The sequence below is a fragment of the Ambystoma mexicanum genome, chromosome 12 (genome assembly GCF_040938575.1).
Source record: "Ambystoma mexicanum isolate Mex_15411 chromosome 12, UKY_AmexF1_1, whole genome shotgun sequence".
Lineage (NCBI taxonomy): Eukaryota > Metazoa > Chordata > Amphibia > Caudata > Ambystomatidae > Ambystoma > Ambystoma mexicanum.
Window position 1 is genome coordinate 1,056,331,588 of NC_090936.1, and position 23,846 is coordinate 1,056,355,433.

Sequence of the window (23,846 nt, forward strand, 5' to 3'; positions counted from 1 at the left end):
GGAGTTTGTGCAGGATGATCTGACGGACATCCTTGATGTTGGTCCCCCAACTGATCCGGTACTGCCGTTCCATATGGCTTTACAGAGAAGGGTGGCGGCGGCTTGGACTGCTCCGGAGAGTCTCCCGGCGGTGGGCAGGTCCTTGTCGCGAAAATACCGTCCAGCCAGTAGCGACACCTGCTACTTGACCAGGCACCCCACTCCGGAGAGTTTGGTGGTGCAGGCGGCCACGGCCCCGGCAAAGCAGGCGTCGTACCCTACCATCCCTCCTGATGGGGACGACAAACGTTTTGATGGCTGGGCGAAGAAAGTGTTTTCTTCTGGTGGTATGGCGCTTCAGGCGGCCAACTCCATTTGTGCCTTGTCTCGTTTCACACACACTCTATGGAACTGTGTTGCGTTAGCGGCTGAACATATTCCCGAAGGGGACGAACGGGATGGTTTCCTTGCTATGGTCCAGGATGGTAAGGATGCCATGTGTGAGTCCGTTCAGTCGGGTTTGGACTTAGCTGAATGCGTCAGTAGGTCCATGGCGGCGAGCACCGTGATACGCAGGTTTGCGTGGTTGCGGAAGTCGGGGTTTGCTCCTGATGTGCAGTCTCAGCTCCTCAACCTGCCCTTTGACGGTGAACACCTTTTTGGCAGCAAGGCTGACGAGAGCCTTGAGAGGTTGCAGACCTCGAAAGCTGAAGCGAAGTCGTTGGGCGCTGCAGTTCGCCAACCTCTGCCTTTTCGTCCTAGGGGACAGCAGTGGAGGGGGTGGTTCCTTTCGCTATTACTCGTCCTTCAGTAAAGCGAGAGGAGCTGGCAGTCAAAGAGGCCAACGCAGGGGTACCAGAAGTGGACGACAGGGTACCCGTGGTGCCAAGGCCGCTCGGGCAGTTGCCTCTTTGCCCTCAGGTAACGCCACAGCCGCTCCCATTCAGTCATGAGGCCTTGTCCCATGGTTCGCCGGTTGGGGGAAGGCTGGCGCAGCATCTTGTAGAGTGGCAAGCCATTACTTCAGATGTGTGGGTTCTGGAGATCGTAACCCACGGCTACTGTCTTCCCTTTCGGCACAGGCCTCGCGACAATCCACTGGGGCACCTCTTTGCAGAGTCCGGATCCGCTCCTTGCGCAGGAAATTCAAGCCCTGCTGGAGAAAGGCGCCATAGAACTGGTGCCTGTAGCGGAGAGGAACAAGGGATGGTATTCCCCTTATTTTTTGATTTCGAAGAAAGACGGGGGATTGAGACCCATCATGGACTTGCGCGGTTTGAACAAACTCCTCAGGAAGGACAAGTTCAAGATGGTAACTCTCTCTCAAGTCCTCCAGGCCCTTCAGCTTCAGGACTGGTTGGTGTCACTCGACCTCAAGGATGCTTACTTCCATGTGCCGATCCATCCCAAGCACAAGAAGTACCTGAGGTTCGCGGTTGGCGACTCGCACTTTCAGTTTTGGGTCCTGCCGTTCGGATTGCCCTCTGCCCCGAGGGTTTTCACCAAGCTCATGGTGGTGGTGGCAGCGCATCTCAGGCAAGGGGGGGATTCACGTCTACCCCTACCTGGACGATTGGTTGATCAGGGGGAGCTCTCCCGAGCAAGTCCTGGATCATCTGTCCGTCACCTGCCACTCCCTTCACAGGCTGGGCTTCTCCCTCAATTTAAAGAAGTCCCATTTGACGCCAACACAGCGGCTCCAGTACATCGGAGCAGTGCTCGACACTTCCCTGGGGCAGTGTTTTCCTCCCCAGGTGAGGGCTCTTCACATTCAGCAGATGGTGCACAAGTTTCAGCATGCCCAGACGCTCCCAGCGTTCGAGTTCTTGAGGTTGCTCGGCCTCATGGCATCCTGCATTCTTCTGGTGCCAGAGGCTCGCCTGCGGATGAGATCTTTGCAGTGGGCGCGCAAGACGCAATGGTCGCAGTCCTCCGGCAGGATGTCGGACCCGGTTCAGGTGCTGCCCTCGGTCGCCCGGGACCTTCTGTGGTGGGCCATCGAAGGCAACTTGATGAAGGGGGCTCCATTTTGGCTTCCCTGGCCGGAGGTGACGATCGTGACGGATGCATCCCTCACGGGTTGGGGAGCTCATGCCAATGGGCTGACAGTCAGCGGTCGTTGGTCTCTGTCGGAGTCCAGACTCCATATCAATCTGTTGGAGCTGAGGGCCGTCAGGCTAGCCCTGAAGGCTTTTCTGCCGACTGTGCGAGGAAAGAGTGTCCTGATCCTGACGGACAACAGTGGCCATGCACTACCTCAACAAAAAGGGGGGGCAGGGTCACTTCCTCTGTGCAGGGAGGCGATGCAGCTCGAGTTCTGGGCCATCCAGCAGGAAGTTTCGATCTCGGCAGTTCATCTGGCCGGAGATGAAAACGTGACGGCGGAAGCTCTGAGCAGGCAGAGCACGATCTCTCACGAGTGGGAGTTGGCTCAGGAGATTCTCCTGGAGATCTTCGCCCTTTGGGGGACCCCTCAAGTGGATCTCTTCGCCACCAGTGTCAACCGGAAGTGCGAAAGGTTTTGCTCGCGGGAATTTCCTCCAAAAGGAGCCTTAGGAGACGCGTTCGTGGTGGAGTGGTCATTCCCGCTGCTGTACGCGTTTCCTCCAGTCCCCGTCATCCCGCAAGTGCTGCGGAGGTTACGGAAGTTCGGTTCCCGGATGATCCTCATTGCTCCGGCGTGGGCTCGGAGGACGTGGTACCCGGACCTTCTCGACTTGTCCATCTGCCCTCCGCGTCGTCTTCCCTACCGAGACGATCTGCTCTCACGGGAGCGGGGTCAGGTTCTCCATCCAGAGGTCAGAGCCCTCAACCTTCACGCTTGGCTTCTGAAAGGTTGAGGTATAGGGATTGGGACCTCCCTGAAGACGTGATGGAGGTGTTGCTTTCGGCCCGAAGGCCAACAACAAAGTCTCTGTACCGTTGCCGTTGGCGTAAATTCTGCGACTGGTGCGGAGTTCAGAATGTGGATCCTTTTGCATGTGACATCCCCATGGTTCTGTCCGTTTTACTTTCTTTGGCCCACAGGGGCTTGCAAGTGGGTACCATTAAAGGTTACCTGGCGGCGCTGTCCATCTTTAAGCGCTCGTCTGAAGAGTGTTCTTACTTTAAAATCCCTTTAATTTCACAGTTTCTTAAAGGGCTCACTAATGTGTTCCCTCCGTCACCTTTCCTGGTGCCCGGTTGGGATTTAAACCCTGTTCTTAAGTTTCTTATGGGTGCTCCGTTTGAGCCTTTACATTCTTGCCCTTTGAGGCTGTTAACTCTGAAAACTGTGTTTTTAGTTGCGGTTACTTCCGCTCGCAGAGTGAGTGAGTTACAGGCACTTTCAGTTAAGCCACTCTCCACTGTATTTCACAAGGACAGGGTTGTCCTTAGAGTTCGTCCTTCTTTTCTTCCGAAGGTAGTGACGGAATTTCATTTGGCCCAGAAGGTTGTTCTTCCGGCATTCTATTCTATCCTCCTCCGCATCCTGGTAAGGAAGAGGAGAGGCTCCATTGGCTTGATCCTAGGAGAGCTTTAAGCTTTAAGCTTTTATGTTTCACGCATGTCCCGGGTCAGAGCGGACGATCAACTCTTTATTGGTTACGCTGGAAAGCGTTTGGGGCAAGCTGTGACAAAACAGACTTTGTCTCGCTGGATTATTTTGGCCCTCTCGGAGTGCTACCGCTTGGCGGGTAAGGACCCACCGGCTGGCTTGCGGGCCCCTTCTACCAGGAATAGGGCTGCGTCTACATCTGTGATGCAGCCACCTGGGCTTCAGTACATACATTTGTACGTCACTATTCCCTCGATTTCATCCGAGCACAGGATCTGGCCTTTGGCAAGGCGGTCCTTTGCTCTGCTATTTGATTGGCTATTCTAAATTTTGATTCTAAATTCTTTCCCTCCTCCTTGCTCTGGTACTGCTTTGGGAGTCTGTCATAGATATGGAATACGTCGGAGGACCCAATCCCCTCGAAGAACAAGTTACTTTCTTACCTGGTAACGTTCTTTCGATGGGATGGTCCGACGACGTATTCCATATCGCTCCCGCCCTGCCTTCCCCGCTGCAGAATTTCTTTTGCGATTGCAGCTTACGTTCCGCAAGGCTTTGTGTCTGACTGGCAGTTGACTAGTGTCACACGTTCTGGGGGAAAAAACTACAACTGAGGCTACGGGCGTCGTGCGTCCTACTTATCACATCGGATGATGTCGGAGGAGGCCCTCGACGACGGCGCATCGACGTCATCGACGCAGGACGCAGACGCCGAAAAAAGTTACCGAAGCAGCACAGCTGTGGTGATTACATGTCATAGATATGGAATACATCGTCGGACCATCCCATCGAAAGAACGTTACCAGGTAAGAAAGTAATTTGTTCTTCTGATGGATTCACATGCGCCCACCCTTCCTCCCCGCTTGGATGGAAGGAACATAGACGTCCTATTACTTTTCTCTACTCACTCAAGATAGTCATAGGCTCGCTCACGGCAGAAAAGTACAATTGGAGGCACCTCGATGCTTGAGGGATTTTGGGTACACTACACGTCACGTTAGGGATAGTGTTACAGGCACGCCCATGTCGACGACCCCTTTCGATTCTCGAAAGTCCAGATGCAATACTCTGCAGTGACCACTGGACGTCAGGCTATATGCACACAGCATGTGAATCTAAGCAGATGCAATCATCAGAAATGTTTTTACAGTAAGTAATGCATGTCACACCTTCTGTCCCAGAAGAACTAATTTGTGAAAAATGCAAAATAACAAATCTGCAGGACTCGCTGCATGAGGCAAGTGGCATTGATACTTCCCCCGAAACTGAGTTTGGGAAAGCAGAGCCAGGAGAACAAGCTGAAAGCAACTATATGCAGCTCATGTCTAGAGTCACAGAATACATGGGATGGTCCAGACCCACACCTGTTTTCGAACAGGATGACTTAACGGACATTCTAGATAGGGGACAACAGGAAGACCCTTTTGTTCCCTTTCATAAGGCTCTTCATAAGAGGGTAACTTTTAACTGGGAAACACCCGAGGTTATCCCGGCAGTAAATAAAAGGCTAACAGCCAAATACAGACCTTCAGCCTCTAACCCTCTATACCTGTCGAAGCATTCAAGACCTGAAAGCCTCGTAGTTCAAGCGGCTACCGCTTCTGGCAAACAAAATGCCTATCCTACAATCCCACAAGATAGGGATGACAAAAAATACAAGGCCATGGCCAAGAAAGTTTTCTCGGCCGGTAGTATGGCGTTAAAATCTGCTAATGGTACATGCACGCTGGCGATGTTTACCCACACCATTTGGGACTGTATTTCAATGGTGGATGACCATCTCCTCGAAGGGGAGGAATGGGACAGTTTCTTGAACATTGTCAAGGATGGAAAGGACGCTATGTGCGAATCCCTCCAGACCGGTCTCGACGTTTACAGCATCAGCAGAGCCATGGCGGCTAGTATAGTAATCCACAGATTTGCGTGGTTGCGCAAGTCAGGATTTGCCCCAGGCGTTCAATCCAGACTTCTTAACATGCCCTCTGATGACACACATCTATTTGGGAACAAAGCTGATGAATGTTTGGAGAAGCTACAAGCTTCCAAGGCGGCGGCCAAATCCCTTGGAGCTGCAATACACCAAACTCCAAACCGCCCCAAAGGTGCGCCCTGGAGGGGTAGGTCCTTTCGCTATTATTCCGCATTCATAAAAGGCAGAGGACAGCCAGCCCAAAGAGGCTAAAGACGATTCGCCCGTGGTGGATGGGGTAGAGGTACTAAGACCGCAACAACAGGGGCTGCTTTACCTTCAGCCACTGCGTCAGCCGCTTCAAAACCTCTGAGGTCTTCCATCACAACACTACAGTAGGAGGCAGATTGTCACAGCATCTGGCAGAATGGCAGGCTATTACTTCAGATGCTTGGGCACTGGAAACAGTTGCCCTAGGTTACTGCCTACCTTTCCTGCAAAAACCTCAGTCATCCACCGGGGAACAACTCTTTGATGTTTCCGGAACCGCTCCTTATGCAGGAGATTTGAATCCTGCTTGAGAAAGGTGCTATAGAACCAGTACCTGTAGCGGAGAGGAACAAGGGTTGGTACTCCCCTTATTTTCTCATTCCAAGGACAGAGGATTGAGACCCATCTTGGACTTGAGACTTGAACAAGTACCTCAAGAAGGACACGTTCAAGATGGTGAATCTTTCTCAGATCCTTCAGGCCCTCCAGCTGCAGGATTGGATGGTTTCATTGGACCTTCCGGATGCTTACTTTCATGTGCCGATTCATCACAAGCATAGACCGTACCTGAGGTTCGCCGTTGGCAAATCGCTATCAGTTTTGGGTTGTGCCATTTGGGCTAACCTCCGCCCGAGGGTCTTCACCAAGCTAATGGTGTTTGTGGCAGCGAGTCTCAGGATTCACATCTTACCCCTACCTGGACGATAGGCTGATCAGGTCCAGTTCCCCAGAACAAGCCCTAGATCATCTCTGATATACTTGCCACTTCTTCAATAGGCTGGGGTTCTCCCTCAACTTCAAGAAGTCACACATGATGCCATCACAAAGGCTCCAGTTCATCAGAGCAGTCCTGGATGCATCCCTGGGAAAAGCCTCGCCACCAGAGGGAGGGCTCAAGACATTCTGCAGATGGTGACATATTCCAGAATGCCCAGCATCATTCGGCCTTCTACTTTCTAAGGTTGCTCGGCCTCATGGCAACCTGCATTTTTCTGGTGCCAGAGGCTCGCCTGAGAATGAGATCTCTCCAGTGGGCTCTCAAGACCTAGTGTTCACAATTCTCAGGAAGGATGTCAGATCCTCTACAAATCCCAAACAGAGTTGCACTGGATTTTCAGTCGTGGTCCTGTCCGGAGAACATCTTGAAAGGAGAACAGTTTCGGCAACCATGGCACGAGATAACAGTAGTGACGGACGCCTCACTCATTGTTTGGGGAGCCCATACCAACTATTTAACCATCAGTAGTCGTTGGTCTCCATAGGAGTCCAAACTACAAATCGACCTTTTAGAGCTGAGAGCGATCAGACTAGCTCTGAAGGCTTTTCTGCCCACTGATACAGGGCAGGAATGTCCTGATAATGACGGACAACACAGTGGCCATGCACTACCTCAACAAGAGGAGGTGTAGCGTCACTACCATTGTGCAGAGAGGTAATGCAGCTCTGGTTCTGGGCAATACAAGAAGGAATCTCTGTTGGCAGTGCTTCTAGCCGGAGAGAAGAACTCGACGGTGGATGCTCTGAGAAGGCAGAGCAGTCTCCCACGAGTGACCACTGGCTCAGGAAGAACTTCAAGAGATCTTCCCCCTTTGGGGAACTCCTCAAGTGGATCTATTCGCGACCTGTGCTAACAGGAAGTGCGAACGGTACTGCTCAAGGGAATTTCCCTTGAGAGGAGCGTTGGGGGACGCGTTCGTGGTGGACTGGGAATTTCCACTTCTTTACGCATTTCCTCCAGTCCCTGTCATTCCTAATGTAATCAGGAGGTTCAGGAAAACCATGGCCCTAATTGCCCCAGACTGGGCCAGGAGGACATGGTACTCAGAACTTCTGTACATGTCCATCTGCCCTCAAATTCATCTTCCCCAAAAAGAGGAGCTTCTCTTGCGAGAGGAGGGTCGGGTTCTCAATCCGGATATCAGGACTCTCAGCCTTCACGCATGGTTTCTGAGAGGCTGAGATAAGAAGATTGGGACCTGCCGGATGACGTAATGGAGATTTTTCTTTGTGCCAGAAGGCCATCAACAAAATCCTTATACCGCTGCCGTTGGAGTAAGTTCTGCACCTGGTGTAGGGATGTTAGGCAGAATAAAGATTTTCCATAATAACTTAGTAGAAAGTCTTAATTCTATTAAAGACACGGAGGCGAGCATTATGCTTCTCTTCCTTTATTATTACATATAAGGAAAAGCTCAGCGGCAAGATATTTTGTGCACCTCACATATTAACATACTCATAATGAAGGTGTGACAAACATATAATAAACATGACATTAAAACACTACAAAATGAAACCCAAGTCCATAATAGTTCCTTAAAGGTTGAAAAAACAGCATTTCCCATGATGCTCCCAAAGGTCATCTAGTATCCATGGCCATGATTCCCTAGTCCTCCAATGGGCGTGCATGTATACCCATAAACGGTTTTGAACAAGAAGTAACTTCCTCTTTCGAGGCTGCGAACTTGGCTGTCCGTTCATAACCAGTAGAAACACAACTGCGGTCAACCAGAAGATGAGGTGTCGAACAGTTGATTAGCCGGACTTGTCTGTAGATGCTGTCAGAAAAACAAATACATAACTATGATTACTTCATGCGAATGGTAACCCTAGTTCCCTTGCGAGGTGGGAAGAAAAAGATTACATTTGAATATGACTATGCATGAAATCTCATTAAACAATAGTCTGTTGCAATGCTTAATAAATACTCTAGAGCGATGCGCGACCCTTTTCCTTCGCTGGGTGGGATAATGCTCGCCTCGGTGTCTTTAATAGAATTAAGACTTTCTAGTAAGTTCTTATGGAAAAACCTTTATTCTATGTCAAGACGAGAGGCTCACATTATGCTAGTTCAAAGCTTACTTACCACAATCGAAGCAGGTTGTTCTACCAGTTTCAGGTAGAATTCTTTGAATATTGACTCTCCTGCCCAATCTGCCATCCTCATGATGTCCTCTAAGCGAACACCAACATGGAAGGCTTTGGAAGCCATGGCTCCTCTAACAGAATGCGCGCTGAATTGAAGAGTATCTATCCCTGCTTGCACTAGGATCCAGCGCACCCAGCGTGCTAAAGTATGGGCGGATACTGCTGTGGGCTTTGCGAACGGCTGTTAGAAGCTCACCATTAGGTGAGGTTCTGAGTGAAGCTGTCACTTTTTCGTAGGGTTTCAGACATTGTACCAAACAAAGTTTGGGTTGCTCCTTGAAAGCCGGGTAAGAAATCACCTTTGAGTCGCACTTGGTTCTTCTACTTATGTGAGAAACAGCACCGTCTGGGGAAAAAGACCTGCCCGCTAGGTCTAGAGCTCTAACGTCCGAAACTCTCCTACAAGAAACCAGACAAAGCAAGGTAGTAAGCTTGCCCGATAGAGCCGTACGTGATAGCTTCTCATTAGACGGCCAAGAAAGAAAAAGATTGAGCACTTTGTTGACGTCCCACAGCTTATAACGGGCCGGAGGCGGGACTGTAAGCCGGACACCTTTAAGCAATCTGCAAACGAGGTGATGCTCTCCGGCTGGTGCCCCTTGTATGAGTTCATGACCTGCGGAAATTTCAGAGCAATACGAGTTCACTGTTCTGTACGCCAGCCCTCTTTCCACTAAAGAGGCTAAGAAATTGAGAATTTCCTCTAAAGGTGCCGAAACTGGGTTAAAATACCAGTCCTGATACCAGATCCCCCAAGCATTCCAGGAATTGGAATATCTCTTGAGGGTTGCGGGGGCCCAGCGCTCCTCAGTGAGATGGACTGACTTGAGGGACATGCCCAGAGTTCTCCATCTCGCCCTGAAATCCTCCAAGCCGCTAGAATCAGCGACCCAGAGAGGAGCAGGAGGTGAGGTTGGTTCCACTGATTCAATAGAAGATCTGGAAAGTGGGTTAGAAGGATTGGCGAATCCATAGAAAGTTCCAGAAAAACTGGATACCAAGTCTGAGAAGTCAAGACTGGGGCTATGAGGACTAGCTCTGTTTGGTCCTGACGGGCCTTCGCCAGGGTCCTCGCTATCATTGAAAAGGGGGGGAAAAGCGTAGTGGACCCCTTGCGTCCATGGTTGTAGGAACGCATCTGTCGCCGAGGCTGCTGGGTCGGGTCTCCAGCTGTAGAACACTGGAAGCTGCGTGTTGAGACGAGAGGCAAAGAGATCTTTGGACATTGGACCCCAGATCTGTTGCAGGAGGAGAAAAACTTCTCGGAGTGTCCAGTCGCTGGAATTGGCATAATGGTGAGAATGCCAGTCCGCTATCACGTTCCGTAGACCCAGAAGATATTCCGCCGTGACGGAAATTCTATGATCCAGGCAGAAATGCCAAAAATCCTTGGCTAGTTCTGCTAGGGGGCGTGATCTGGTACCACCCAGATGATTGATGCATCTCACTGCGGATATGTTGTCCATCTTCAGTAAGATACAGCTGCTCACTTTGTTCCTGGCAAAAGAGCGAACTGCAAAAGAGCCCGCAAGAAGCTCTAGACAGTTTATGTGCATTTCCAATTCCTGTGGAGACCAGGTCCCCCCTGTGGCTACTGAGCCACATCTCGCTCCCCAACCAGAACGACTGGCGTCTGATTTGATGATGATATCTGGGGTGGAACCGAAGATGGCTCGGCCGTTCCAGGCCTCCATGTGCCTGAGCCACCAATTAAGTTCTAACCTTGCCTGAGGGGACAGAGCATTGAGAGTAAGAGACTGCGTCTCAAGTGTTGTTCCTTCAGTCTTTGTAGTTCTCGGTAATGAAGGGGTCCGGGAAATATCACTTGGATAGATGAGTATAGAAGTCCTATCACCCTTGCTAGTTCCCGTAGAGCGAGATCAGATCCCTCTGTAAGAGCCTGCAAATCTCCCGCATGGTAGAATGAATTTTGGCATCTGGGAGACGAAGTTGTGCATCTTGAGTGTCCACCACGAATCCCAGAAACTCTAAGTTCTTGGAAGGACAAAGAACTGACTTCTCCCAATTGATGAGAAAGCCTAGACTGTGCAGCAGGTCTATAGTTAGCCTGGCCTGTTCTTGCAATAGCTCCTGAGACTGAGCCATAAGTATAATGTCGTCCAAGTAGACTATTAGACAGACGCCCTGTTCTCTGAGACGGGCCATCACTAGTCTTAACAGCTTGGTAAAGGCCCATGGTGCTGAAGAGAGCCCGAAGGGAAGGCTCGTAACCTCCCATTCGAGGGGATTGGGTCCTCCGACGTATTCCATATCTATGACATGTAATCACCACAGCTGTGCTGCTTCGGAAACTTTTTCCTGCGTCGATGCGCCGTCGTCGAGGACCTCCTCCGACGTCTGACGTCATCCGATGTGATAAGTAGGACGCACGACGCCCGTATCCTCAGTTCTGTTTTTTCTGCGAACGTGTTGCTTCGTGAATCTCGGTTAGCGCCTCGACTCTTTGGAGTTCTGTTCTTCTCGGTTCTTCGAACCTGTTCGTTTTTGTGAGAAAATCCTTCGTGTGAAGATGTCTTCTACTTCGTCTTCGACCCCGCGTCCGGGCTTCAAGAAGTGCGGGGAGTGTGGGTCCAAGATGTCGGTGACGGACTTGCACGACGCCTGCCTCTGGTGCCTCGGGGAGGCCCACGACAAGGATGACTGTATCGACTGCCAGTCGCTCACGTCCAAAGCCTTACCTGAACGTAAGAAGAAGTTGTCGATAGGTCGGGTGTCCAAGCCCCGGAAGTCGAAATCTGTGGGGCTTTCGACGGATAATTCGAGAGGAGACTCTCCGCGTCATCGTCGGAAGTCTCGTGGGTCTCCTTCTAGGAGTCGGTCGCGCCACTCCTCGGCCTCTTCGAGGCATTCTCGGAAGCGCCGACGGCGGTAGTCTTCTAGGTCCTCTTCGGAGGACTCTGCCCGGCACGTCGCTTACCCCACCAGCCGTGGGACGCCAGAGGAATGGGCTTCCTTCGGGAAGAAAATGCTGGCGATTCTTGAGTCACAGGGTACTAAGCCGTCCGCGCCCCCGAGTGGGGTCGGTCGTGAGAGGTCGAGAGACACCGCTCGCAAGAGTGGTCGGCACGAGTCACGGGAGAGGTCCCGTTCGGACAAGGGGACTCGTTCTCGACGTACCCGTTCCAGGTCCCGGTCCTCGACTCGTTCAAGACCGTGTGCACCTGTGATGTCTTCGAAGAAGACATCGACGTCAAGGGCGTCGACAGGCTTTCTCGAGGCTCCGGCGAAGTCGTCGAAGCCGTCGACGCTCAGGTCGTCGAAGGACACGCTCAGAGCTCCGGCTTCGAGGACTGTGTCGACGCCGTCGATGCTGGCGGTGCTGCATCTGACGTCGACGCCGATTTACTCTACGTCTATCCTCTCGGCGCCGATGCCTGTTCTCTCGACGCCAGCGCCGATTCACTTGACGCCTTTCGAGGCCGGGGTGTCGGAGGTACCCCGTGGCACGGGGGAACCCCCTAGGAAGGCTCTGGTTAAGAGCAAGCACTCTCGGGTGCCTTCTTTTCGCCACCTGGAATATATTTCGGAGGTGGATGAGGATTCTGATGGCCTGGTTCCTAGTCAGGTTCCAGATGAAATTGTCTCTGGCCATAGTCAGTTTGACGATTTGAGGCAGTCACTGCATGATGCCAGTGGACTGGACACCTCTCCGGAGGTGGAGTTTTGTAGGCCTGAGCCTGGCTCTCATGCCGATTCCTGGTACCGACGCCTTATGGCTAGGGTTTCCGAGTACTTGGGATGGTCTGCTCCCCCAGGGGAGTTTGTGCAGGATGATCTCACGGACATCCTTGATGTTGGTCCCCCAACTGACCCGGTACTGCCGTTCCATATGGCTTTACAGAGAAGGGTGGCGGCGGCTTGGACTGCTCCGGAGAGTCTCCCGGCGGTGGGCAGGTCCTTGTCGCGAAAATACCGTCCAGCCAGTAGCGACCCCTGCTACTTGACCAGGCAACCGACTCCGGAGCGTTTGGTGGTGCAGGCGGCCACGGCCCCGGCAAAGCAGGCGTCGTACCCTACCATCCCTCCTGATAGGGACGACAAACGTTTTGATGGCTGGGCGAAGAAAGTGTTTTCTTCGGGTGGTATGGCGCTTCAGACGGCCAACTCCATTTGTGCCTTGTCTCGTTTCGCACACACTCTGTGGAACTGTGTTGCGTTAGCGGCTGAACATATTCCCGAAGGGGACGAACGGGATGGTTTCCTTGCTATGATCCAGGATGGTAAGGATGCCATGTGTGAGTCCGTTCAGTCGGGTTTGGACTTGGCTGAATGCGTCAGCAGGTCCATGGCGGCGAGCACCGTGATACGCAGGTTTGCGTGGTTGCGGAAGTCGGGGTTTGCTCCTGATGTGCAGTCCCGGCTCCTCAACATGCCCTTTGACGGTGAACACCTTTTTGGCAGCAAGGCTGACGAGAGCCTTGAGAGGTTGCAGACCTCAAAAGCTGCAGCGAAGTCATTGGGCGCTGCAGTTCGCCAACCTCCGCCTTTTCGTCCTAGGGGACAGCAATGGAGGGGTGGTTCCTTTCGCCATTACTCGTCCTTCAGTAAAGCGAGAGGAGCTGGCAGTCAAAGAGGCCAACGCAGGGGTACCAGAGGTGGACGACAGGGTACCCGTGGTGCCAAGGCCGCTTGGGCAGTTGCCTCTTCCCCTCAGGTAACGCCGCAGCCGCTACCACTCAGTCATGAGGCCATGTCCCATGGTTCGCCGGTTGGGGGAAGGCTGGCGCAGCATCTTGTAGAGTGGCGTGCCATTACTTCAGATGTGTGGGTTCCGGAGATCATAACCCATGGCTATTGTCTTCCCTTTCGGCAGAGGCCTCACGACAATCCACCTGGGAACCTCTCTTTGAAGAGTCCGGATCCGTTCCTTGCGCAGGAAATTCAAGCCCTGCTGGAGAAAGACGCCATAGAACTGGTGCCTGTAGCGGAGAGGAACAAGGGATGGTATTCCCCTTATTTTTTGATTTCAAAGAAAGACTGGGGATTGAGACCCATCATGGACTTGCGCGGTTTGATCAAACTCCTCATGAAGGACAAGTTCAAGATGGTAACACTCAAGTCCTCCAGGTCCTTCAACTTCAGGACTGGTTGATGTCTCTGGACCTCAAGGACGCTTACTTCCATGTGCCGATCCATCCCAAGCACAAGAAGTACCTGAGGTTCACGGTTGGCGACTCGCACTCTCAGTTTCGGGTCCTGCCGTTCGGATTGACCTCCGCCCCGAGGGTTTTCACCAAGCTCATGGTGGTGGTGGCAGCGCATCTCAGGAAAGGGGGGATTCACGTCTACCCCTACCTCGACGATTGGTTGATCAGGGGGAGCTCTACCGAGCAAGTCCTGGATCATCTGTCCGTCGCCTGCCACTCCCTTCACAAGCTGGGCTTCTCCCTCAATTTAAAGTCGTCCCATTTGACGCCAACACAGCGGCTCCATTACATCGGAGCAGTGCTCAACACATCCCTGGGGCAGTGTTTTCCTCCCCAGGTGAGGGCTCTTCACATTCAGTAGATGGTGCACAAGTTTCAAATTGCCCAGAATCTCCCAGCATCCGAGTTCTTGATACTGCTCGGCCTCATGGCATCCTGCATTCTTCTGGTGCCAGAGGCTCGTCTGCGGATGAGATCTTTGCAGTGGGCACTCAAGCTCCAGTGGTCTCAATCCTCCGGCAGGCTGTCGGACCCTGTTCAGGTGCCGCCCTCGGTCGCCCAGGACCTTCTGTGATGGGCCGTCGAAGGCAATCTGATGAAGGGGGCCCCATTTTGGCTGCCCTGGCCAGAGGTGACGATCGTGACGGACGCATCCCTCACGGGGTGGGGAGCTCATGCCAATGAGTTGACAATCAGCGGTCGTTGGTCTCCATCGGAGTCCAGACTCCATATCAATCTGTTGGAGCTGAGGGCCGTCAGACTTGCCCTGAAGGCTTTTCTGCCGACTGTGCGAGGAAAGAGTGTCCTGATTCTAACGGACAACACGGTGGCCATGCACTACCTCAACAAAAAGGGGGTCAGGGGGCAGGGTCACTTCCTCTGTGCAGGGAGGCGATGCAGCTCGAGTTCTGGGCCATCCAGCAGGAAGTTTCGATCTCGGCTGTTCATCTGGCCGGAGACAACGAGACGTCAGACGCTCTGAGCAGGCAGAGCACGATCTCTCACGAGTGGGAGCTGGCTCAGGAGATTCTCCTGGAGATCTTCGCCCTTTGGGGGACCCCTCAAGTGGATCTCTTCGCCTCCAGTGTCAACCGGAAGTGCGAGAGGTTCTGCTCACGGGAATTTCCTCCAAAAGGAGCCTTTGGAGACGCGTTCATGGTGGAGTGGTCCTTCTCACTGCTGTACGCGTTTCCTCCAGTCCCTGTCATCCCGCAGGTGCTGCGGAGGTTACGGAGGATCGTTTCCCGGATGATCCTCATTGCTCCGGCATGGGCCCGGAGGACGTGGTACCCGGACCGTCTCGACTTGTCCATCTGCCCTCCTCGTCGTCTTCCCTACCGAGACGATCTGCTCTCACGGGAGGGGGGGGTCAGGTTCTCCATCCAGAGGTCAGATCCCTCACCTTCACGCTTGGCTTCTGAAAGGTTTAGGTATAAGGATTGGGACCTCCCTGAAGACGTGATGGAGGTGTTGCTCTCGGCCAGGCGGCCGGCAACTAAGTCTCTGTACCGGTGCCGTTGGAGAAAGTTCTGCGACTGGTGCAGAGTTAAGAATGTGGATCCTTTTGAGTGTGACATTCCCATGGTTCTGCCTTTTTTGCTTTCCTTGGCCCACAGGGGCTTGCAAGTGGGGACCATTAAAGGTTACCTGGCAGCGCTGTCGATATTTAAGCGCTCGTCTGAAGAATGTTCCTATTTTAAGATTCCTTAAATTTCTCAGTTTTTGAAAGGGCTCACTAATGTGTTCCCTCCGTCACCTTTTCTGGTGCCCGATTGGGATTTGAACCTTGTTCTTAAGTTTCTTATGGGTGCTCCGTTTGAGCCTTTGCATTCTTGCCCTTTGAGACTGTTAACTCTGAAAACTTTGTTTTTGGTTGCGGTTACTTCCGCTCGCAGAGTGTAAGTTACAGGCACTTTCAGTTAAGCCACCCTTCACTGTGTTTCATAAGGACAGGGTTGTCCTTAGAGTTCGTCCTTCCTTTCTTCCGAAGGTGGTTTCGGAATTTCATTTGTGCCAGAAGGTTGTTCTTCCGGCGTTCTATCCTCTTCCACATCCTGGTAAGGAAGAGGAGAGGCTCCATAGGCTTGATCCTAGGAGAGCGTTGAGCTTTTATATTTCGTGCATGTCCCGGGTCAGAGTGGACAATCAACTTTTCATTGGTTACGCTGGAAAGCGTTTGGGACAAGCTGTGATGAAACAAACTGTCTCGTTGGATTATTTTAGCTATCTCCGAGTGTTACCGCTTGGCGGGTAAGGACCCTCCGGCTGGCTTGCGGGCCCATTCTACCAGGGGAGTGGCTGCGTCTACTGCCCTGCAGAGGGGTGTTCATATTAGTCACATCTGTGATGCAGCCACCTGGGCTTCTGTACATACTTTTGTACGTCACTACTCCCTCGATTCCATCCGAGGGCAGGATCTGGCTTTTGGCAAGGCAGTCCTTTATTCCCCAATTTGATTGGGCATGCTAAATTTGTGTTCTAAATTCTTTTCCCATCTCCTTGCTTGGTACTGCTTTGGGAGTCTGTCATAGATATGGAATACGTCGGAGGACCCAATCCCCTCGAAGAACAAGTTACTCTCTTACCTGGTAACGTTCTTTCGATGGGATGGTCTGACGACGTATTCCATATCGCTCCCTCCCTACCTTCCCCGCTGCAGAATTTCTTATGCGATTGCAGCCTAGCCAAGGCCTTGTGTGTCGGACTGGCAGAAAACTGGTGTCACACGTTCTGGGGGAAAAAACTACAACTGAGGCTACGGGCGTCGTGCGTCCTACGTATCACATTGGGGGACGACGGCCATCGGAGGAGGTCCTCGGGGACGGCACATCAACGTCATCGACGCAGGACGCAGACGGTGAAAATTTTCCGAAGCAGCACAGCTGTGGATATTACCTGTCATAGATATGGAATAAGTCGTCGGACCCTCCCATCGAAAAGAATGTTACCAGGTAAGAGAGTAACTTGTTCTTCTGAATTCCATATCACTCAAAAAATGACCTCGCCATCCTTTTATCTTCCACCACACCGGGGGAAAAAGGAACAAAGGCTTCACAGACTCGACCCGAGGCGTGCATTGAGCTTCTATATTACCAGATTAGCAAAGCTTAGACAGGATGATCAGTTGTTTATGGGCTACACAGGTCATAAGTTGGGTCTACCCATAACCAAACAAACCATCTCTAGATGGATTATTTTAACAATTTCAGAATGTTACAAACTAGCTGGTAAAGATCCCCCAGAACATTTAAGGGCTCACTCGGCCAGGGGTATCGCAACTTCGTCTGCTTTACAGAGGGGAGTTCCGATAAGATATTTGTGCTGGGGCCACGTGGTCCTCTGCACACACCTTTACAAAATACTACAATCTGAATTCCTCTTCTACTCAAGAATCACTGTTTGGAAAAGCAGTCCTGCACTCAGTGCATACTGGATGACTTCAGTTTTACTCCCACCTCCAAATTGCGTATACTGCTTTGGGAGTGTATCAAAGATAAGGAATACGTGAGTAGGCACTATCCATTCGAAGAACAAGTTACTTACCCATGGTAACGTTCTTTTGACTGGATGTTCCTCCCATGTATTCCTAAACGCCCCTTCCATTCTACCCACGGTCAAAGTTCCCTTGTGGTTAGTGTCTGCGCTCTCAAGGTTAGTAACTGTACACTCAAGACAATGCTTCGCTCTTCAAAACGGAACTGAGCAACGGGCGCTGCATGAGCTACTTATACCCGTGATGACGCCGACGCCACAACGGAGGTCGCCGAGCGACATGACTCGACCAGTCATTGGCGCACAGTGCCCTCTAATGAAAAGAAAATTCCGAAGCAGCAAGCTGGATATTGGAAATATCAAGGATAAGGAATACGTGGGAGGAACATCCAGTCGAAAGAACGATACTGTGGGTAAGTAACTTGTTCATCTTTCATATAAATATGTGACAGTTCTTCTTTGATCTGCCTAACTAAGATTTAGAGTACTTACCTACGTCTCACATCTTCCTCTTAAGATAAGCCTGGCTGCTCTGCTACAATACCAAGGTCCTGAGCTAGTACAGACTGATACTAAGAGTTGCAGATCTACAAACCACTGGGATAGCCTACTAAGGTCTTACTGCCAGTAGGACTTTAGGAAAACTACCCTAACAGTTATGCAAGCTAGTTTTTGTATAAACGTATACAAAAGAGAATAAGTGTTCCTAAAAAATACTTTGTGCCTTATACTGGCATTGTCAGTGGACCCATCGGAATAGCCTAGCAGTTATGAATACCTTGAAGATTCTAATGGTGTGCAAGTGACTTATGACTTGCAAGAGGAGAAAATTCAGTAATGCACGTATTTTGCTTGCAATATTAGATACTGTTGAATTTTTGTATGTTCACAAGTATTGACCATTTGATCTAAGCAAATATGTTTGCGTTTAGGTTGAGCAGAGCTGGGCGACTTTACAAGGGGGTGAGATGACGATCCAAACAACACAGTCATCTGAGGCAACGCAAGCAGTTGCATCATTGGCAGAGGCAGCAGTAGCTGCATCCCAGGAGATGCAGCAAGGGACGACTGTTACCATGGCTTTAAACAGGTATGTACAAGAGAATTCTGAAATCACTAAATGGTGTGTGTGTGTGTGTGGAAAAGGGCTCTTAGGAAAATGTAAACTGGCAACTACATACAGTTAGTGTACAGCATGGATGTTGGGCAGATACCTGCTTGAACAGTTCTTTTTTTTTTCTACTTTCAGAGATGCATGTGAATGTTCCACAGACAATCCTATGCACACTGGACCCCATGCATTACATGCCTCGCATATTTATAAGTTTGAAGTGCACTTCACTGATTGGAGTACAATAATGGTCGAAAATACTTTCTAGCGCACTGTTGCCTTTAAAATAAATCCCATGTGTGCCTGATAGGGGCACTTCAGCCATTTAGTTTGTAGCATTTTTATACCTTCCCTGACCTTTAAATTGAGAGGGGCACATTCACAATTTGAAATGCTGCTTTTGTGTGAGTAAATATAGTATTGTAGGTTCTTTTTTCAGTTCCAGTAGCAGCTGCCGCCAACTAGTGCTTAGTTGGCTGCCTTGTTGGAGAAAGGGCGTGGGTATCAGGGGTGGGGGGGGGCGGAGTAGTCTCCCTCCTCCTGCATCTGCCACTTATACACAAAACCTCACTCATTACTCTGAACAGCTCGATGCAAGATGTAATGTTGACAACCGTCAAGCCTTTTTCCTCTTCCACCAAAGATTGCTCTTGCATCTGCACTCAGTATACTTTGGCACCACATCTCCTCCCAGACATCAATAGTGTGAAAGGTATTCTGCAGCTTTTGTAATAATTATGTAGGGCAAGTGAAGCTGTTGGCTATTGTCGTGGGGGGTTGGGGGGACATTGCCTGTTTTTGATACTCTATAGGGAGTAAAATGCCCTGGGATATTAACCAGTGCAGCACTACTACCACTCTGCCAGCTGCAATGCACGTAGGAGCGGTAATCATAAGCCAGTTGTGCTGGTACACCTCTGCATGGAGATAATAAACTTCTTTTCAGCCTGCACTTTCTGAATTCCTTAATGTATAGTCTTAATAAATTAAGTCTTATTATGCAATCAGACACATTAACTTTTTGTGCAATCAAACAATTGGACCAACTTTTTCAGAGCACTTTGTATACAGTTATTATAATTACTTGTCTGTTTTGTGAGCTTTGAACAAATTAGCTTACTCTGCTAATGTGTGCTTCCAACCGTGGCCACTGCTGTTTTACATTCATTAGGTTGTGCTTTTTTATATGGCACACAGTGCACACATTGAGGTACATTTCTTTCATAAATTTGTATGATTTCTAATTAAACATGTTCCTGTGACCAATTTACTACATCTCCCTCTTTGATATTGACATTAAAAACCAAAGGCACGGTGACCACCAGGGGGCGCAGACAGTAATGGCCGCTTAAACCTTGGCTTCGGCCCTGCTGGCATCAATGAGATTAGATTGAGCTGACTTTGCTGCTGAAACCAGGTGAAAAGCTGTATAACAGGAGAGCGAGCATAGGTGGGCAGCAAGGGCTCCCAGAGAGCAGAACCGACATTCTTCCTCTGAAGTGTGAGCAGAGGTGCTGTGGCAGCTTGCCTCACTCCTTGACTGTAGAGTGGAGTAATGATGGGGGGGAAGGCACGTGCATACGGCTGGGCCAGTGAAGGAAGCCCCCACCGTGGAATGGAGAGGGCTGTAGGCGAATCAGAGCGGTAGTGGCCACAGTGCCAGTGTGAAAAGGCACCAGCGGGGCAGGTGGCCAGGTGGGCGGTGGGCACAGCGAATCGAGTTGTGTTGGGAGAATGGGAAGACAGCTAGTGGCTGACAAGGGAGCCCCGGGCCGTAGCAGTGCCAGGAGGACCAGGCAGCGACTGGCAGTGTTTGGTGCTGTAGGAGGCCACGCAGGCAGTACTAGGAAGTGCTATGCGCCCTGCCCTGGAGGGAAGACTCAGGCGGCAGCTATAGCGGTACGGAGACTAGCGTTGAAGGCTTCAGAGGGGATGAGCAGCGGAGCGTCACCCAGGTGCACTAGCACAGCAGGGAGGAGTGGCCATCAGTGTGGGAAGGAAGGCAGAGGGCAGTGACTTAAGCTATTCACTCCCTACCCCTGGCTTGTAGTGTGGGCACCACCGCCTACATTCTCCCAGACATAAGTGGGCAGGGGAAGACAAATGTGCAGGAGCCACACGGCAGTGGCACAGTACGTGCTGAGAGCGGCGGATCCTTGCTTGGTGAGAACATTTGTGGGGTCAGAACGGCAAGAGAACCTGGAGACAAGTGCTGGAAAGTGTGGGAGCAAGTGGAGCAAGGTTCTGGTGAGAGGGAGGGAGAGCCCGGAGGCCTGGCCCTAGACGGTTCACACTGGACTTGGCAGTGGGGGACACTGGCGAGAGGAGTGCAGTTTGGCCAAACGAGGGAACAGATAGGGATCCTGATGGCATGTTGTGGGGCAAACACTGCCCAGTGAGACCCTGTGGGCACGGACACTGGGAGACCCCCAAGGATTGAACACAGCCCCCGACGGTAATGTCTGTATACACGGGTCTGAGCGTCCGCAACGGGAGCTCAGGGTGGAGAGGAAGAACATGAGGTTTAGCATTCCACAGGAAAGAGACAAAGGGGCAGTTGCACGCTGCAGCAGTTTAGAAGCTCTGAGTTAAGTGTGGATGTGGGGGACATGTCGTCTGAGCTAATCTCTCTCTCTCCCCCTTTTGGGTGTAAGGGGCGGCTACAATAAAGGAGAACATTGTCGTGATTATGGTGGGTATTGAGGCATTACAGGGAAACCTGTAGACCTCCATTTCTGAACTGCGCGGAAAGGTGGAAAAGACTGAAGGAAGATTGTAGGGGCTGGAAAATAATCATCTAAGCGCTGATCTGATGGATCTGAAGATGGATGCCAGAATGATGGATTTGGAGCTGAGAGAAGACAAAGTGGTGCTGAAGATCGACGATCTGGCAAATAGGGAGCGGAGGAACAAAATCCAGATACTGGGCCTGGCTGAGAAGGGGGGGAGACCCCCTCGCAAGTGGAGGCAAAGGTGCAGGATATGGTGTGAAACTCGCCTTTCAGGCATACTAGGAAAAGATGGTGCAGTTCGAAAGAGTGCTTAGAGGCGTCCAGGCATTTGGCAAGGGGCCACTTTCCATTGTTGTGAAATTTCTCAACAGGGGGAAATCAGCGGTTCTGGCCAGGGCGAAACAGACACGGGAGTTCGAATATATGGGCTTGAAAGTGCAGTTCTTCCAAGATTTGTCTGGCCTGACGCTGGCAAGCAAAAGACTGTCGACCGTTGACCCTGTGGTTGACTGGGAAAGGTGTCTGGTATAGATGGACCTACCCATTCGCCCTTCTCTTTGAGATGGGAAACGAGGAATACAGGGCAACGAGTGGGAGAGGAGCTGAGCAGGTCCGGCATCAGTTAGAAGAGAGGCCGGACGCGGAGTGGGTATGGCTGGCACACCAATGGAGAGCGCACAGACCCAAGCCCCCCGGAAAGACACTCGAGACGAAGACGTGGCAAAGAAGTTTCGGAAGCAGAGTGGCCACTCTTCCACTAAAGGTCTATGATGGACATAGCAGTGACACTCGATGGATGGCCACAAGTACAGCAGAATTGCCCTGCTAGCTGCAGCGACCTGCTTGAGGACCCCAGCGGGTTTGACCAGCCCCGAGGTGGCCCTCTGCTACGTGCAGGGTGTCTCTATGGGGGAGCTGTTCACTAGTTTTCAAATGTTTTTTTGGTGGTGGTTGTTGGTTGTGAAAGGGGAGGGTGGGCGGATAAGGTAGCATATGGTTAGTGTGTCTGGATACACGGGGTGACTAAGAGCATCAGCAATGAAGGGCGGAAGTGCTAAATGGTTATGAACAGGGGGTGAGATGAATATGATGCCAGGGGAATCCAGACTGAAGATGGGGACGCTTTACGTCAAAGGTCTCAACTTGCCGGCATGGACATCCTGTTCTTGCAGGAGAGGCGACTGAAGGAACGCCACAAAGAAGGGGGAGTGGGCATGGGCTTACACAGGTGGCTGCAAATGCAACACGCGAGGTCGCTCAACTTATGGAGGGTAGACGCCTAACGGTCCATGGTCTGTTAGGGGCTTGAATGCTTGCCACCATATATGTGCTGAATCTGGGCCAGAAGGCCTTTTATACGTGGATGCTGAGGAAGATATTGGGAGCACAGGGAGGGATGCTGGTAATTGGAGGGGACTTTAACTCTCAAGCGGAAGTACACCGGGATAGCTTCTCTAAAGGTGAGGGTCATTGACCTGGCAGGAACGCAAGCGGTGAGGCATTTGGTAGAGCCCTTAAATGCAGGGAGTTGGTGGATGTTTGGAATGCAGCCCGACCAGAGAGGGTACACCTTCTACTCCAAGTCACTCAACACTTACACACGTATAGACTATATCCTAGTGGATCAGGCACATGCATCTAGAGTGTGCGAGTGTGAAATCCACCCAGTGGGTTGGTCAGATCACGATATGGTGGGCATGGTGGTAGATATTGCAGGTATGAGTAAAGGGAATTCGAAGAGTAGGTGTAATGATTCCCTATGGACGGATTCCCATTTTGCCACCCAATTTAGCTCGTCAATGGAGGAGTACTTCCAGTTAAATTACAATAGGGAAGTGGACATTAATACGCTCTGGGAGGCGGGCGAAGCTACCTTGAGGGGCCTCTTGATCAGCGAGGGGGCGAGAAGAAAAATTGAGCATCGATTAGTTGAGGGCCGGCTTCGGGAGGAAATTGTGGGCTTGAAAAGAGAGATGCATGGTAAGGAATAGTATGGGGAGATGGACATTAAGCTCTTGAGGCAGAAAATGGTGGAATTGATGGCAGTGATGGTAAGGGAACACTATCGGGGAGTTACAGTTTCTCAATCATATGTTTTACGAGAAGGGGGACAAAGCAGATGCCCTCCTGGCAGCAATGCTGTGGGCACAGAGGGCTGAGAGATGTTATTGGGCATTTGTATAGCGCCTTTGTACCATTGGTTAGAGATCAAAGCGCTGCGAGTTGAACACCCTCTGGGACTGTAGTCCAGGTCAGTGGAGAGAGTAGGGTAGTAAATAGTGCTTGGGTGCACTCCGTATTCGTGCAGCCAGTGCGGTTTAGGCGGGATGGAGTTGCATTGTAATGCTAGGCGTGGTGCGGTGGTTATGTGAGATGAGCAGAATGTGTGCAGCAAGACCGAAATGACTTTGGTACCTGCAGTGGTGGAGCTTGTGTATGATATTGCATTCAGCTAGGTTGATTTTTGTTTTGTTTTCGTGTGGTATAGCTGCGTTCTAAAGACTGTTGAGGTGTTCATGGGGGCGTATGGATATGTGGGCAGCTAGGTCGAATTTCTCGAGGGATATAGCTGCGTTCTGTTTGGTGTAGAGGAGAGAGTGCGCATATTGGTGTGCGTGTCTGTGCGGAATGGAGGGCGGCCCTGTTTCTGATTAACTTCCAACGTCTGCTCATGTGAGGATATCTTATTTAGAGGTTTGCAGCCTTTGTTTTCTGAGACATT

The 23,846-nt window shown here is 51.2% G+C and overlaps 1 protein-coding gene across 7 annotated transcripts in view; it reads left to right on the forward strand.

Annotated features, from left to right (window-relative positions):
- The window catches only part of NRF1 (nuclear respiratory factor 1), a 705,079-nt gene that overhangs the window by 407,962 nt on the left and 273,271 nt on the right, over positions 1 to 23,846 (forward strand). For all 7 annotated transcript variants that reach the window (XM_069629591.1, XM_069629590.1, XM_069629596.1 and 4 more), the window contains one exon: positions 18,214 to 18,371. In XM_069629591.1, the coding sequence (XP_069485692.1) occupies positions 18,214 to 18,371 (158 nt within the window). The remainder of the gene's footprint in view (positions 1 to 18,213; positions 18,372 to 23,846) is intronic.